This window comes from Scyliorhinus torazame, chromosome 11 (assembly GCF_047496885.1).
Source record: "Scyliorhinus torazame isolate Kashiwa2021f chromosome 11, sScyTor2.1, whole genome shotgun sequence".
In the NCBI taxonomy this organism is placed as follows: Eukaryota; Metazoa; Chordata; class Chondrichthyes; order Carcharhiniformes; family Scyliorhinidae; genus Scyliorhinus; species Scyliorhinus torazame.
In genome coordinates, this window is record NC_092717.1 from 113,743,810 (window position 1) to 113,762,239 (window position 18,430).

At 44.3% G+C, this 18,430-nt stretch overlaps 1 protein-coding gene across 4 annotated transcripts in view; it reads left to right on the forward strand.

Moving 5' to 3' along the window:
- The window catches only part of mybl1 (v-myb avian myeloblastosis viral oncogene homolog-like 1), a 149,883-nt gene that overhangs the window by 42,217 nt on the left and 89,236 nt on the right, over positions 1 to 18,430 (forward strand). For 3 of the 4 annotated variants that reach the window (XM_072467643.1, XM_072467644.1, XM_072467645.1), the window contains exons 6-8: positions 5,771 to 5,957; positions 6,082 to 6,150; positions 6,836 to 6,940. In XM_072467643.1, coding sequence (XP_072323744.1) covers positions 5,771 to 5,957; positions 6,082 to 6,150; positions 6,836 to 6,940 — 361 coding nt within the window. The remainder of the gene's footprint in view (positions 1 to 5,770; positions 5,958 to 6,081; positions 6,151 to 6,835; positions 6,941 to 18,430) is intronic. The other variant, XM_072467646.1, reaches the window with a different exon arrangement.

The following is an 18,430-nucleotide window of genomic DNA, read 5'->3' on the forward strand; positions in this document are numbered from 1 at the left end:
CAAGCATCACTGCAGGAATTCCTCAGAACAGTGCCCTGGGCTCTACCATTTTCAGTTGCTTCATCTTCCCTCCATCATAAGGTTGGAAGTGGGAATGGTCAGTCATTTTTTTTTTTTTTAAATTAAGGGCAATTTAGCATGGCCAATCCATCCACCCTGCACATATCTTTGGGTTGTGGGGATGAGATCCACGCAGACACTGGGAGAATGTACAAACTCCACACGGACAGTTACACGGGGCTGGGATCGAACCCATGTCCTCGGTACGGAGGCAGCAGTGGTAACCACTGCACCATCGTGCTGCCCCTGGGAATGGTCACTCATGACTGAACAGTGTTCAGTTCAATTCATAACGTCTCAAATAATAAAATACTCCGTGCCAGCATTCAACAAGACTTGGCAAAAATTCAGGCTTGGCATGTAAAATCCTTGCCATGCAAATGTGACCATTTCTCACTGAAGAATTTAACCATCTTCCCATGACATTCAATGGAGCTCCCATCTCTCAATCCCCCACCATCAATGTCTTGTGGGTTGCCATTGACCAGAAATTGAACTGGGCCAGTCACATCACTTCTGCCAGGTCAGAAATCTGGAAACCTATGGAAATCTGTAGTGTCAAACTTGCCTCTTGACTCTCCAAAGCCTGCCTACTATCTGTAAAATACAAATCAGGAGTGTGATAGAATACTCTCCACTTTCTTTTTTTATAAATTTAGACTACCCAATTTTTTTTTTTCCAATTAAGGGGCAACGTAGCGTGGCCAGTCCAGCTAACCAGCACACCTTTGGGTTGTGGGGGTGAAACCCACGTAGACACGGAGAGAATGTGCAAATTCCACACGGACAGTGACCCAGGGCCGGGATTCGAACTTGGGTCCTCAGCGCCGTAGTCCCAGTGCTAACCACTGTGCCACCATGCTGGCCTAATACTCTCCACTTTCATAGGGTGTGGCTCCAATAACACTCCAGCTCAACAGTATCCAAGGCAAACCCAACTGCTTCATTGCCACCCCATCCATCACCTTTAAACGCTTGCTCAAGGGAGCTTGTTGGAGAGAGTTTAAACTAATGTGGCAGGGGGATGGGAACCGATGCAGGAAGTTGGAAGGTAGTAAAACAGGGACAGAAACAAAAGGCAGTAAGGGGGAAAGTGTAAGGCAGAGAAGCCATAGTCAAAAATCAAAAAGGGCGACAGTACAAGGTACAGTGACTGAGGGGAACTCAGTGAATAGGACCAGGAATACAAAAAGAAATAAAACGGGATGTGAAAACATTAATGGTAAGCGATGCGGCAGGTTGTTACATGAAGATATGGATTCAACGACAAGGAAAATTAGGAGAAAGGTTAAGAGGAAATATAACTTAGGAGAGGTTACTGATCGAGGTGTTAAGATTAAGAACAGAGGTAAAAAAGCCAACATAAGTGTACTTTACCTGAATGCTCGTAGTATTTGGAATAAGGTAAATGAGTTGATGGCGCAAATCATCGTGAATGACTATGATTTAGTGGCCATTGCTGAAACATGGTTAAAGGATGGTCACGACTGGGAGTTAAATATCCGAGGGTATCAAACTTTTCGGAAGGACAGAGTGGATGGTAAGGGAGGTGGTGTAGCTCTGTTATTTAAGGATGACATCCGGGCAACAGTAAGGGATGACATCGGTGCTATGGAGGATAAGGTTGAATCCATTTGGGTGGAAATCAGGAATAGTAAGGCAAAAAGGTCACTGATAGGAGTAATCTATAGGCCACCAAATAGTAACATGATGGTGGGGCAGGCAATAAACAAAGAAATAACAGATGCATGTAGAAATGGTACAGCAGTTATCATGGGGGATTTTAATCTACATGTTGATTGGTTTAACCAGGTCGGTCAAGGCAGCCTTGAGGAGGAGTTTATAGAATGTATCTGCGATAGTTTCCTCGAACAGTATGTAATGGAACCTACGAGGGAACAAGCGGTCCTAGATCTGGTCCTGTGTAATGAGACAGGATTGATTCAGGATCTCATAGTTAGGGATCCTCTCGGAAGGAGCGATCACAATATGGTGGAATTTAAAATACAGATGGAGGGTGAGAAGGTAAGATCAAGCACTAATATTTTGTGCTTAAACAAAGGAGATTACAATGGGATGAGAGAAGAACTAGCTAAGGTAGACTGGGAGCAAAGACTTTATGGTGAAACAGTTGAGGAACAGTGGAGAACCTTCCAAGTGATTTTTCACAGTGCCCAGCAAAGGTTTATACCAACAAAAAAGAAAGACGATAAAAAGAGGGAAAATCGACCGTGGATATCTAAGGAAATAAGGGAGCGTATCAAATTGAAGGAAAAAACATACAAAGTAGCAAAGATCAGTGGGAGACTAGAGGACTGGGAAATCTTTAGGGGGCAACAGAAAGCTACTAAAAAAGCTATAAAGAAGAGTAAGATAGATTATGAGAATAAACTTGCTCAGAATATAAAAACAGATAGTAAAAGTTTCTACAAATACATAAAACAAAAAAGAGTGGCTAAGGTAAATATTGGTCCTTTAGAAGATGAGAAGGGCGATTTAATAATGGGAGATGAGGAAATGGCTGAGGAACTGAACAGGTTTTTTGGGTCGGTCTTCACAGTGGAAGACACAAATAACATGCCAGTGACTGATGGAAATGAGGCTATGACAGGTGAGTACCTTGAGAGGATTGATATCACCAAGGAGGTAGTGATGGGCAAGCTAATGGGGCTAAAGGTAGACAAGTCTCCTGGACCGGATGGAATGCATCCCAGAGTGCTAAAAGAGATGGTTAGGGAAATTGCAAATGCACTAGTGATAATTTACCAAAATTCACTAGACTCTGGGGTGGTCCCGGCGGATTGGAAATTGGCAAACGTGACACCACTGTTTAAAAAAGGAGGTAGGCAGAAAGTGGGTAATTATAGGCCAGTGAGCGTAACTTCGGTAGTAGGGAAGATGCTGGAATCTATCATCAAGGAAGAAATAGCGAGGCATCTGGATGGAAATTGTCCCATTGGACAGACGCAGAATGGGTTCATAAAGGGCAGGTCGTGCCTAACTAATTTAGTGGAATTTTTTGAGGACATTAACAGTGCGGTAGATAACGGGGAGCCAATGGATGTGGTATATCTGGATTTCCAGAAAGCCTTTGACAAGGTGCCACACAAAAGGTTGTTGCATAAGGTAAAGATGCATGGCATTAAGGGGAAAGTAGTAGCATGGATAGAGGATTGGTTAATTAATAGAAAGCAAAGAGTGGGGATTAATGGGTGTTTCTCTGGTTGGCAATCAGTAGCTAGTGGTGTCCCTCAGGGATCAGTGTTGGGCCCACAACTGTCCACAATTTACATAGATGATTTGGAGTTGGGGACCAAGGGCAATGTTTCCAAGTTTGCAGACGACACTAAGATAAGTGGTAAAGCAAAAAGTGCAGAGGATACTGGAAGTCTGCAGAGGGATTTGGATAGGCTAAGTGAATGGGCTAGGGTCGGGCAGATGGAATACAATGTTGACAAATGTGAGGTTATCCATTTTGGTAGGAATAACAGCAAAGGGGATTATTATTTAAATGATAAAATATTAAAACATGCTGCTGTGCAGAGAGACCTGGGTGTGCTAGTGCATGAGTCGCAGAAAATTGGTTTTCAGGGGCAACAGGTGATTAAGAAGGCAAATGGAATTTTGTCCTTCATTGCTAGAGGGATGGAGTTTAAGACTAGGAACGTTCTGCTGCAATTGTATAAGGTGTTAGTGAGGCCACACCTGGAGTATTGTGTTCAGTTTTGGTCTCCTTACTTGAGAAAGGACGTACTGGCACTGGAGGGTGTGCAGAGGAGATTCACTAGGCTAATCCCAGAGCTGAAGGGGTTGGATTACGAGGAGAGGTTGAGTAGACTGGGACTGTACTCGTTGGAATTTAGAAGGATGAGGGGGGATCTTATAGAAACATATAAGATTATGAAGGGAATAGATAGGATAGATGCGGGCAGGTTGTTTCCACTGGCGGGTGAAAGCAGAACTAGGGGGCATAGCCTCAAAATAAGGGGAAGTAGATTTAGGACTGAGTTTAGGAGGAACTTCTTCACCCAAAGGGTTGTGAATCTATGGAATTCCTTGCCCAGTGAAGCAGTAGAGGCTCCTTCATTAAATGTTTTTAAGATAAAGATAGATAGTTTTTTGAAGAATAAAGGGATTAAGGGTTATGGTGTTCGGGCCGGAAAGTGGAGCTGAGTCCACAAAAGATCAGCCATGATCTCATTGAATGGTGGAGCAGGCTCGAGGGGCCAGATGGCCTACTCCTGCTCCTAGTTCTTATGTTCAACAGCTGGTGCACAGTAGCAGCAGGATGTACTATTCAGGTGCTGCACTGCAGCAACTTGCCAAGGCTCCTTTGTCGGCACCTTCCATACCCGCAGCCTCTAACAACTAGGAGGTCAAGTGCAGCAGGTGATTGGAAAATCTTCCTCCTGCAATTTCCCCTCCAAGCCATTTACAATCCTAATTTGGAAATATATTGCTGTTCTGTGTCGTTGAGTCAAATATGTGGAACTCCCTGTATGTTCACTGTAGATGTACTGACACCAGACTGCAGCAGATCAAGAAAGCAGCTCACCACCACCTGATCAAGGGCAGTTGGGGATGGGCAACAAATGCTTGCCTTGTTAAAAACATTTATATCCCATGAATAAATAGAACAAATACGACCAGGTCAATGTGCATGTGGAGATCATGGGCGGGATTCTCCAATAAAAGGGCTTTGTCCCCACTCCAGCGTCAAAACACGGGTGTTTACTCTGGGATTTTCTTAAGAAAGTCCAGAGTGATTCTCCAATTTGCAGGGGGCTAGCAGGGCCCCGGGGTACTACTAGCAGCTCTGGCTGCCGATATGGGCCCTACACTTTCGGTCGGGAGTCTGCTCGTGGCTGCGCTGTGCGTGATGGCGGACTCACCGCGGACCGGCCCTGAAAATATAGGCCCACCCCCAAGGTCGCACGCGCCCGTGGATCGGTGGCCCCCGATCGGTAGCCTGGCCGTCCGTGAGCCCCCCGCCCCCCACCAGGGCGGCCGCGGACTGACTCTGCAATGGCCCCCTACCTGTGTCGCATAGACTGCGCGCGCCCGATTCGCGGTGATTCGCCGGGGTACCGGAGAAACGTGGATTTTGGCGTTAACACCCATTCCCCGCGCCGATCGCGATTTCGGCACGGAGGCTCGGATAATCCCGCCCCATGCCTGTGGTAGGCATCTGACATTCTTAAATTAGAATGGGTTTGAGTAATCCTGTTGGTCCTTATTTTAACTGCCCAATCTGGTAGAAACCGGAAAGGGACACAGTTAACCTAATGAGAGTCACTTATCCCACCAATCCAGCTTCACTCCTGCCCTGTGCCAATATTAACCTGCCTTTTTGAGGATGACATCGTCAGGGAGGAAGCCCACATTCTTTTTAAATATGCGGATGGAGTCTGATAATACCATCTGGAAAAATAACCAGAGGGCTGAGCAGTGCTCGTTCGTTTATTTAAAAAAAGCTCCTGCACCCCCCCCCCCCCCCTTCCAAACTATTGTCGCTTGTTTGCATTCCCATCAACTGGTCAATCTGTCCGAGAGACTACAGTGTGCTGAAATGAGACCCTGCTGTTCTTTCACCTAAAACTCATTTCTCTGTGTCCTATTTACTGTCACGAGCTGATCTTTGTTTACTTTAGCAATAATATACAGAATTTTGTCTGGTTTTTATACTAATATTTCTACTAAATCCATACAGGACAGATAATTCAATCAAGAACCATTGGAATTCCACAATGAGAAGGAAAGTTGAGCAGGAAGGATATCTGCAGGAGGTTCCCAAATGTGACTTGCTTCCAAACATTCAGCAACAGAAAGTACCACCTCGGACACCTCTGAACACCGTGCAGTTCCACAACCAGTTTTTCATTCCCGTGTCCACACAAGTAAATCACTTGTACTTTTTTTAACTGAGTAATTCATGAATTCAAATAAAATTGCATATTTGATGTTGGTTTTGATATTGAGTCTTGAAATCTAAATTGAGATATTGTGTAATGTCTTTTTCAGGCCCTCAGACATCAGTACTTGGGTGCTGAAGAATCTTGCACAGAAAATACGACAACAGGTTTTACTCAAGTAAGAAATTGACTTTTCTTTCTTTAATTTGATTTTCGTGAGGTTTAAGAGTACATACTACCAGTTTTGTTTTTATACATGTGTTGTAATGCAGACATCGTCAAAGATATTGTAAGGTTTAAACAAGACATTTTGGAAAATATATTTGTTTGTCACATTACAATGCATTGAGCTTTATCTATTTAAATTGTAATGTGTTCTGTCTTTGTTATCCATGATACCTCATACTATGTCTGGATTCAGAAATGTGTTTTCAAAACTCCATTTACTCTGCTTCAACGTATACTTTGATCAATATGGAACAAATATAGCAAATTTTAAGACTACTGGTTTCTTTTAATAAAGATCAAAAATAGTTAGCATTCTGCTTCAAAGCTGTGATTCTGGTTGCACTGATCTGAGGCACTAGGGCTGTCCTATAAATAAAACAGAAGTCCACAGTAAAATACTTTGCTACCATTTTCATGTGGTGTTACTTGATTGATTCATCTTGTTAAAAGGTCAATTTAATCCATTGCACCAAAATATTAAAGATTGTGTTATCATTGATAACCTTGCAATAGTTCATGCACTTGAATGAAAGAGTAAACCTCATCTCTCTCTCTCTCTCTCTCTTTCTCCCTTCCTGTCACTCTCCATTTTGTTCTTTTCCTTTTTTTGTTCTCTTGTTACATGTTCACTTCAGCAACCATATGTTGATGATGATCCTGATAAAGAACAAAGAATAAAGGAACTTGAACTCCTCCTAATGTCAGCAGAGAATGAAGTCAGAAGAAAACGAGCAGGAGCTGTAAGGATTCTGTGCACTCTCAATCTTTAGATTGCTTAGCCTTTTTCATCTTAGACTTGCTATTTCATCTGTGCTTTTTTTTCTTATTTTAGCCTTTCATTGAGATGCCCTGATTCCATTAACACTTAGAACTGTATTTTAGAAATTAGTAAAATAACATCTTTATGCCTTGGTTAGAAGTCTTTTCCTCTCGATCTCTCTTGTAGAAGAAACAATCATTTGTCACAACGAATATTAGAATCTTTTCTCCCACAGCATGCACTTTATGGTGGCATTTATTTTATGACAGTGAGTTTTTTGAAAAAGTGGTATTCATCATCGAGCACGACTTCCATGCCTCCCTGCAGCGAATTTACATCTTTGCTTTTAAGGCTGAACATTATTCATTTCTTAGTTACCACTCTCTCCATGCATGACGCTGAACGATGGAAATTGGTTCTACTCAGTGACATTTGAAATGTCTGCTAGTATGTGATGCCAAAGGTATGCGTTTATCCTGATGACCTACTTGCCACTGAGGATCTTACTTTGCTCCTGAATGGCTGGCTAGTGATGCTTTACGGAATCTTCTGTAAAGGCACAGTACATCAGCTCAACATGAAATTTATTGCACTCATTGACCTGGTTGGTAGAAAGAAATGGCCTTTGTGAGTTGGATTGTGTCAAGGATTGTAATGCTATGAAAGCGATGCTTTGGCACATCCCCTGAGACCTCAGTGGGATGTATGAAGGGAAGAATTTGTCATTGACTGCTGTGTCAATACTGACTGGACCATATTTCTCCCAAATGCCAAGGTAATGCAGGACATAGACTTGGCAGCCTTCTGACAAATGCAGGGTCATGAGTGTTTGTAAATAACCAAACGATGATTCTGCAGAGCCACTCTGAGGACAATGCAAATATAACTCGCACCTTTGGGCACATGTTGTAGAGGAATAGGTCACTGTGTCTTGATGTCCAGTGGCATATTAGGGCTCATTTGCAAGATGTAGTCTCTGCATTATTCATCCATGAGAGCAGGCGTTTGGGGAGATAGTGCTGTCCGAATGTTGCTCCCTCTTGAGACTGTCAAGTGCTAACCATTGACTAATGTTTTTCCTTTTAGTGCCTTCTTGCTAAGCTACTGGCATAAATGCATCCATATGTGCAATGGCGTTTCAGCTGCTTGAAGGCTGCCATACACACTGACATGTTGATGCCATGGGTGAAAGGAATGTACTATGTGTAATTGCCTAAAGCGATGCATAGTTGAGTGCTAATCATATTGCACAGTGGCCACATGTTCCCATGGCTACTGTGTCTTCCAAGGATGACCCTATCGTTATTGCTGAAGTTGACTTGCACTACTTCCATGATCATTGTGAAATTGAAGACCTTTCTGATGTGTTGATGCTGGGAATGAAGATTTTGTTGTGTCCCCTATATTGAAACCAGGGCGATACGGTGGTACAGTGGTTAGCACTGCTGTGCCTTAGTGTCAGGCATCCGGGTTCAATTCCGGCCTTGGATGACTGGAGTTTGTACATTCTCCCGGTGTCTGCATGGGTTTCGTCCGGGTTTCCTCCCACAGTTCAAAGATGTGCAGTTTAGGTGGATTGGCCATGCTAAATTGCCCTTTAGTGTCCAGAGATGTGCACATCAGGTGGGGTTATGAGGGTAGGGTGGGGGAGTTGGCCTAGGTAGAATACCCTTTCAGAGGGTCGGTGCAGACTCGATGGGCCGAATGGCCTCCTTCTGCACTGTCGGAATTCTATGGAAACCTGAAGAGAACTTTGATTCTGAAAATGTCCCTTCACCTTATTCCATTTGAAATTTTGCAGCTATGAGGTTGTCATGGGCATATCTGCCACGTGTGCCCATGCAGTAGCATTCTCACATCTCCTCTGAATCCTGAACCTCCTCAGTCATCGTCCATGGAAACATCGAGCTCCTCAATGTCTCCCTCAAGCAACATATTGCACTCTCACCACCACCACCTTTGCAACGCTAGGTTGTGCAAGGCGCAGCAAACTAGAATGATGTCTGATATTCTGTGGTGAATGTTCAGAACTCCACCTGACCCATCCAAACATCGTGAACATGTCTTTAATTTGCTCTATTAAAGACCTTTTGGCGGAATGTGCTGCCATCTCTTTAAAATACACCCACCTCCAGGAGAAATCTGACCGATTCAACAGATTGATCTGCATATCAACAAGCAGAAAAAGTGAGTTATGAACATCAGCACCTCCAATTATCTTTGATGGAGAAGCAATATACGTTGAAGACTTCACTTTCCTCGGGATCCATGTCAGCAATGATAACGGTGCTAAAAAGGAATAAAGCTAAAGATGCATTTAGCAAACTTCAAACCATCTGGAAGTCCAAACAATACAGTCACCACCGTTGTTAAGTGAAGTCTTCAACCTATATTGCTTCTCCATCAAAGGTAATTGGAGGTGCTGTTGGTGTGCTGATGTTCATGACTCGCTTTTTCTGCTTGTTGATATGCAGATCAATCTGTTTGCGTACACGTTGAATCTGTCAGATTTCTTCTGGAGGTGGGTGTATTTTAAAGAGATGGCAGCACATTCCACCAATACAGTCTTTAGACCAAAATCAGACTCTGCAACAGTAATGTAAAGTTAGTCCTGCTGTATGGAACTGAATGCTGGAGGGGAATGAAGACAGAAATGGGCATGGTCAACACCTTTCATAATAGTTGCCTCCATAAGATGTATAACATTGTTGGCCAAATAAAATTTCCATTGAAGACATATACAAGATGACTGGCTGTCACAGCATTTCCTTGAGATCAAGAAGTGCTGGATAGGATGGCTCGAACAGGTGCTAGGGATGTTCCAAGAACACATAGCTTGCTCTGAGATAGACATCAGCTGGGAAAAGTAAACTTTACAGGCCAAAAACAATATGGTGTAGGACTGTGGACCGAACAGGAAGTGATGGGGGCCTACATGGGGGAGGTACGAGATGTGGACCCAATGGAGAAACATTGTTGCAGCCTTATGTCCCATCTGCGATTAGGAGGATAACTAACTAGAAACATCTTTAGAAAAGCGAGGGTGCCTGCGGCACTGTCTTTTTTTCATCTCAATGTATGAAGTGCATTTTCGGTTGATCTTTGGTCACACCAAGTGTCTTTGTAGATTTGTCCCCTCCTCTTCAGCACCTGGGACTGCTTGGGGCCATGCTGACTCTTGATCTTCAGGCTGATGGTCTTCCCTGAGCAGTGTCAGCCGATGATTACCCCTCTTCTAATTCTAATCACAATTGGCACCAAGGCAGTGTTGCCTGCAACCTGCATTCTCCACGCCTTGTATCTGTAAATGGATACAATTGAATTATCAATGGCAGTTCCCCCTGAATGGTCTCCCTCCACATAGAAGTCTCGATATCCAGTCTCTAGCACTTACCTTGACCTACCAAGGCCACTCCTTGCAGGATGATATCATCCTGGAGGATGACTGATGGCTGTGATTTCCCCTCAGACATGACTGTGCATTCACAAGGGCCTTAATTAGAGCCAAAAGACCCATGTCATGTAAGTAAGAGTCAGCTTTTGGTGGTTGTGTTCCAATGTCCTTTACAATAACTATTGATGCCCAATCCTTGCACTTGCATCATAGCTGCAAACATAATGCCTTGGATGCTTAACTCGTAACTGGGGATATGGAGGCTCATTTGCTTCTTCACAACAGCCATGACCCTTAATGTTTTTGACCATTCTCACATGCCTCCGAGGATCAGATGCCAATTAATACCATCGGCACTACAGCACCTAAATTTAATAGATGTATGTCTAAATTGCAACATTAGTAAAGGAACCAAGCTCGTTCATTGTGCATCAGACCCTCTAGTCCTCCACTCCGCTCTCCATGGTTTGAGAAGAAAATGTATAGGTGCTGTCCATTCCCAAATTTCTTTCTCCGTCAGTCTGGCCTCAATAAAAGTCGATGGATTTGCACGTAAAAAGAAGTTATTTTATTCAGCTTGCAAGCTTGATTCATTTCACAGAAACATAAGAGACATCCAGTCTCCTACATCCCAGAAAGCGAATGAACAAAGAGACAAAGGGATCTCTGCAAATCAATTCAAATGGTATCAAGTTTCACATACTCGACGCCCATAGGTCAGCCTATATCCCTCCTGACCTGTTTGATCTATTCTGATTGGCTCACTTCCAATCCCTTTCTCTTGCCCCTATCAATGCAGCATCACTCTCGTAGACACACCTCTTCCTGCTTTCCCCATGCGGTCTAACATCCTTTGTCTCTGAACTAACCAGAGTCAAAGTGGCTTATTTCTACATTACATTAACTAATATCTCTAAAGTAACTATTTTATATCACATTCGTCAGTGCTCCTTCAGTCAACCCAAAAAATGTTTGGCTGAACCTCTCCCACACGTCCAGAGATCCCTCCCCAATTGTCATTTCTTGTTTTCTTTAGCTTGATTTTCAAACTGCGTCTTTCTTGGGTGAATGCAGAAATGGTACTGTTGACTTCCAAGAGTGAGACCAGCTTCTAACCTCCGCCATCACCCACCAAATTCCTCCACAGTAACTGTCTCCTAATTTCCCTTCCTTTCATTATCCAGCCTCCCAGTTAGCCTTGGGCCCAACATTGTTCGTATGGATATTCCTGTTCTCCCCAAAACCTTCAATGTGATGCCCCAATGCCATTGTCAATCTGATTCCTCCCCTTCTTGAAGCCACATTCACACATGCTTTTCAGGACCCTCCCCCTTTCCCTCCCCTTGCATGCAACTGAATACCTCTCCATGACTTTAAGGCTACAAACATACAGGAACCAAATGCTTCCCCTGAATGTTACTGTGCCCTCTCCGTCACAGTACCATGACTCGAATCCATCGGACCAAATTCTTTAGGTGCTTGATTGACCATGCCCTGCACGCCATACTGTCCTCCCTTGAATGTTACTGTGCTCTCTGCCTCATATTACCGTGATTTTAACCCCATGGACCACATTCCTTAGGTGGTTGGCCACACTCTGCACCACATGTTGTGCCCGACCGTCATTACACGGAGATCTTCCCCCGCCCAAGACATGTATACCATACAGAGCCCTCCTAACGTGGCCCGTTCAGCCCTAGGAAAGTCTCTTCAATATGCACCCGGCAGCGTGACCTCGGCCCCAGGGCAGTCTATGACTCTTCCTTGAACAGATTTATAACTCTTGCCCCAGGATAGTCTTTCACTATTTCACTGTTCCCTGACTACCCACTAGTTCTAGCTTTGTGTTATCCCTCCCATCTTTTTCTCCTCCACCCCCCCCCCCCTTAGTCTCACCCCTCCCCTCTTGTGTTCCAACCCCACACCCCTGTTGTCATCCAATATTTTGTAGATTCAGTCTGAAAAGGAAGGCAAAAGCAATGTCTACTCCGTGTAAACTGAAGCTTGCCAGATGCCCACCACTCGTAAAGAGCTATAAAACAGACCTTTCTAGTTATCCACTGGCAGGAATCCTAATTCTGGTCAGTTGGCCTTTTAATGAGCATTTGTGAGATGTAAATATGGTGCCGGTGTAGATCATCGGGAAGCTCTACTCCTTTAACCCGCCATCAAAGTCGGGAGAATAAAAATTACAAACTAATTTTCCACTGGCAGAAAAGTGACTTTTTCAATCATGCCAAATTTATTGCTCCTGCTTGCTGCAATTCCCACCCCAAGCGGGAGCGGTAAATTCCTCCCAAAATTAGTTCTGGAGAGGGTGTATGTCCTGGAGGGATCGGTGATAAAATCTATTTAGTTAGAGTTCAGAAACAATAGAGGTACCATTACACTCCTGGGTGTATCTATAGGCTACAAACTAGTGAGGAAAATAAATTGGAATAAATTTGCAGGAAAATTACAGATGCAAATATTAGAGTTGTGAAAATGGATGACTTTAATTATTATAATATAGATTGGGATAGTAACAATGTAAAGGGCGGAGATAGGGGGAAGATGTCAAATGTTCAGGAGATTTTTCTCTTGATCAGTATGCTTTCAGCCTAAGGAAGGAAGCTTGGTTTAATTTGATTCCGGAAAATGCAGTGGGTCGAGTGGATCAAATGACAATAGGGGGAACATTTGAAAAACAGTGATCATAATAACATGAAACTTAGATTAGCTATGGAAAGGGAAAAAGAGCAATATAGTGTAAAAATACTGAATTGGTGGAAGGCCAAATTCAGGTGAGAACACATCTCACCTTGGTAAATTAGAATTAAAGTTTGGCAGGCAAGACTCTAATAGAACAATGTGCTGTCTTTGAGGAAGAGATGGTCTGGATACAGACAAGGTACATTTCCACAAGCGGAACAGTGCAACCAAAGCCAAAGATTCCAGAATGTCAGAAGGGGTGAAAGTAAAATGAACTGGAGAAAGTGTGCATGTGATGGATGTCAAGTAGATAATACAAGTGAGAACCAGGCTGAATATAGGATGTTCAGAGAGGAAGTGCAAAAAGTAATAAGAGAAATAAGGAGACAATATGAGACTGGCAGCTAATGTAAAAGGAAGAGACAATATGAGACTGGCAGTTAATGTAAAAGGGAATCCCAATGTCTTCTATAGGCACATGAACATTTTAAAGACTAATATAAGGAGGGGGTGGGGCTATTTACAGACAAAAAAGATCTAAACGTGGAGGTATCTGTCTTTACCAAGAAAGTCAATGCTACCAAAGTAAGAGTGAAAGAGGAGGTAGTTGACGTACTAACTGGGCTAAAAACTGATAAAAGAGTTATTGGAGCGATTACGGTGATGGGCAGGGACAAATCCATGGAAGGATTTGAAAACGATGACGATTATAAAAGCAAAGCATTGCTTGATTGGGAGCCAACACAAAGTTGATAATTGAATAAGATTTGATATAAGGTCACAGGCATCAGAGTTTTGAATAATCTCCAGTTGATGGAGGTTAGAACATCAAAGGAGTATGTGGGAACAGTCAACTTTAAAAAAAAAAAGATTGAGTGCCCAATTCATTTTTTCCAAATAAGGGCAATTTAGCATGGCCAGTACACCTACCCTGCACATCTTTGGTTTGTGTGGTGAAACCCACGCAAACACTGGGAGAATGTGCAAACTCCACACGGACAGTGACCCAGAGCCGGGATCGAACCTGGGACCTCGACGCCGTGAGGCCGCAGTGCTATCCCACTGCGCCACCGTGTTGCCCTATAACATTCAAATTATGTTGGGGGACTTCTGGTGACGTAATGTAGGGGGAAGACATGCATAAAGTGGCTCTGCTAGAGTACTGTACCGTTTGATTCTTTTTCTTAGTATTGGAGTGTATTCTTTAGAAAAGCCACATAGCTAATGGAATAAGAATCCTGCATGACTGAAATACCCAGAATAGGCAGGGGAAAGAATGTGGACAGCAGATGTTCATCAACGGATTGATTAATTTATTGTCACGTGTACCGAAGAACAGCGAAAAGTATTTTTCTGCGACCAAGGGAACGTACACAGTACGTACAGTATATACACAGTAGACAAAAAGAATAATCGACAAAGTACATCGTCAAATAGTGTTTGGTTACAGTGCGGAACAAGGGCCAAACAAAGCAAATACATGAGCAAGAGCAATGTAGGGTGTCGTGAATAGTGTTCTTACAGGGAACAGATCAGTCCGAGGGAGAGTCGTTGAGGAGTCTAGAAGCCCTTTCTACGTCTGGATGTGCAGGTCTTCAGACTTCTGTATCTTCTGCCTGATGGAGCGGTCTGGAAGAGGGCAAAGCCTGGGTGGGAGGGGTCTCTGACAATGCTGTCTGCCTTCCTAAGGCAGCGGGAGTTACAGACAGAATCAATGGGAGGGTGGCAAGCTTGTGTGATGCGTTGGGCTGAGTTCACCACACTCTGCAGTTTCTTCAGATCTTGGGCCGAGCAGTTGCCACACCAAGCTGTGATGCAGCCGGATAGGTCTATGGCACATCTGTAGAAGTTTGTGGGAGTCGATGCAGACATGCCAAATTTCTTTAGCTTCCGTAGGAAGTATAGACGTTGTTGGGCTTTCTTGACTGTTGCATGAACGTGAGTGGACCAGGACAGACTGTTGGTGATGCTGACCCTCATGAACTTAAAGCTATCTACAATCTCCACTTCGGAGCCATTGATGTTGACAGGGGTGGGGGGTGTCGTGCTTCCTGATCAGTTCCTTGGTTTTGCCGACATTTAGAGAGAGGTTGTTTTTGGTACACCATGCAACCAAGTGATCTATCTCCCTCCTGTAGTCTGATTCGTCGTTGTTTGAGATATGACCCACCACAGTCGTATCATCCGCAAACTGCGAGATCGAATTGGAGTTGAATTGGAGAAAACCAATAAAACAGTGGAAGCCCATGGGACCACGATAAAAGATATGGAAATAGCCCTCTTGAGCCGGATTGGCTCATTGGAATCAGAGCTGGCTTCGGTGCCAAAGCAAACTAGTCTCTGAAGGCCAAGGTCGGTGACTTAGAGAATCAGTCCTGGAGGGAAAACATTTGACTTGTGGGGTTCCCGGAGGGGATGAAAGGCCCAATTCCCACAGGGTATTTCTCAGATATGTTCAGGAAGATGGTGGTGAGGGTGGACTCGCATCTCCTACTGAGTTGGACTGAGCTCTGGCAGAGGCCCCGTCCTGAGGATCCACTGCGTGCGGTAATAGTGAAGTTCCACAGCTTCAAGGAGGAAGAGCGGGTTTTGAGATGGGCGAAGGAACATCGGGACTCTAAATAGGAAGGCCACACCATCAGGCATCAAGAAAATACATAATAGGGCAACACGGTACACAATGTAACACTGGCATCGGGTGAAGCATACAAGGGTGTAGTGTTATTGAGGTCATTCCATAGGGTCGTTTAGGAGTCTGGTAACAGCTGTTTTTATAGTCTGTTCGTGTGTGTTCTCAGACTTTTGTATCTCCTGCCCGACGGAAGAAGTTGGAAGAGTGAGTAATCAGGGTGGGAGGGGGTCTTTGATTATGCTGCCCACTTTCCCCAGGCAGTGGGAGGTGTAGATGGAGTCAATGGATAGGAGGCAGGTTCATGTGATGGACTGGGCTGTGTTCACGACTCTCTGAAGTTTCTTGTGGTCTTGGGCTGAGCAGCTACCATACCAGGCTGTGATGCAGCCAGATTGGATGCTTTCTATGGTGCATCTGTAAAAGGTGGTAAGAGTTAATGTGGACATGGCGAATATCCGTAGTTTCCTGAGGAAGTATAGGCGCTCTTGTGCTTTCTTGGTGGTAGTGTCGGCGTGGGTGGACCAGGACAGATTTTTTTAGATGTGTACCCCTAGGAATTTGAAACTGCTAACCATCTCCACCTTGGTCCCGTTGATGCTGGCAGGGGTGTGTACAGTACTTTGCTTCCTGAAGTCAATGACCAGCTCTTTAGGTTTGCTGGCATTGAGCGATAGATTGTTGTTGCTGGGGGTGAACATGCAGACTCTGCACAGACAGTGACCCAAGCCAGGAATTGCCCCCGGGTCACTGGTGCTGTGAAGCAACAATGCTAACCACTGTGCTACTGTACTGTTCATAATTACCTCCTATAAAACGCATTTGATGACTGGAACAACAGAGGCTGGTGGACTCCATTCTTGAGGGGGACCACCAGTATTCACTTAACCCTACCCCGGAGCTGTTGGCAAGTAGGAAAAAGCTACAAACACAACCCGGGCTATTGTTGCCAGGCAGAGCAGTAGGCCAGCTGCGACGCTCAAGGGGCATGTTTTACGAATACGGCGAGAAGGCCAGTTGCCTTTTGGCTCGCCAGATTAAGTGGCAGGTGGCCTCCCAGGAAATAATACAAATTTGAAATTTGAGCAATAACCTTGCTTCCGCCCCATCTCTGGTTATGCAGCTTTTGAATTGTTCTATCGTGATCATTGTAGATTGGAGCCTTCAGGGGAGGAATCGGTTATGCCTGACCTTTTTGGACAGACTATCCATTCCAGCTATGGAGGCAAAGAGGAGCAATGAGTTAAAATCTTCATTACACCCAGATGAAATTATAAAATGCATTGGTTTGATGCAGACTGGCAATGCCCCTGGTCTGGATGGCTTTCCGATTGAATTTTATAAGAGGTTCTCAGGGCAGCTGGTGCCTTTAATTCTGGACATGTTGAATGATTCCTTGTCCTGGGGGTTGTTGCCTTCTGCCCTCACACAGGCCTCTATTTCCTTGATTTTAAAGAAGGGCAAAGACCCAACAGAGTTTGGGTCGGACCGACCAATTTCATTTTTTAATGTGGATGTCAAGTTATTTGCCAAGGTGTTGGCGCAGTGGCTAGAGCCCTGCCTCCCCGAGGTAATCTCAAAGGATCAGACAGGCTTCATTAAGGGACGACAATTTTCAGCCAATATTCGTCGGCAGCTAAATGTTGTCCCTTATCCCTCCTCGGTGCACGTACCAGAGGTGATTGTGTCCCTGGATGTTGAAAAGGTATTTGATAGAGTGGAGTGGGAGTATCTATTTGAGATTCTTGGGAGGTTCGGCTTTGGCCACAAGTTTATTTCCTGGATTTGACTAGTACAGGGCCCGCACTACCACAGTTCGTCTGAATGTCCTGAACTCTGGTTATTTTCCGTTGAATAGGGGTACAAGACATGGGTGTCCACTGTCCCCTCTCTGTTTCCATTGGCAATAGAACCGCTTGCCATAGCACTGAGGTCTTCTATTAAGTGGAGTGGGATAAATCTGGGAGGGATGGAGCATTGGGTGCCCAACGCAGTATTATTATGGGCCCAGTACCCTCCATGCACAAGATTTTGAAGTTGTTGAGTGTTTTTGGCTCCTTCTCTGGTTTCAAGTTGAACTTGGACAAGAGTGAATGTTTCCCGGTCAATCCCATATGGAGGAGAGCCCAACTGGGGATATTGCCATTTCGCCTGGCCAAGGCTAGCTTTCACTATTTGGGGGTCTGGATGGTCCACAATTGGGCCTCGCTTCATATATTAAATAACAATAATTGGTCGACAATATCAAAATAGACTAGCAGAGGTGGGATAACCTCCCCCTATCCTTGGCAGGTAGGGTTCAGACTATTAAAATGAACAAGCTCCTAAGATTTTTATTTCTCTTTCAATGTCTCCCCCTTTTGCTTCCCAAGCTATTTTTTCTCAAAGTTAACACATTAATATCTTCCTTTTTTGGGGCAGGAAAGACTCCCAGAATTTGTTTGGACAGACAATCGGGGGGCCTAGCCCTATCCAATTTATTGTTTTACTATTGGGCAGCCACCCTCTTCCTTGTTGAAGAAGATATTGTTGTGGTTTAGCGGTCCTGGTTACATATGGAGACCAATGGAAGCGAGCTCCTGCATTGTTTCTAGCCTTTGCGCTAGCCTTTGCGCAATAGTTACTGCACATTGCCTTTCTCCAGTGAGATTTTTTAAACTTCAGTGGTTATCTCCACCCTCAGAATTTGGAAGCAGTTCAGGCAACATTTTGTGCTCTGTTCCCTGTCTTCGCTTGCCCCCATCTGCAACAACCAC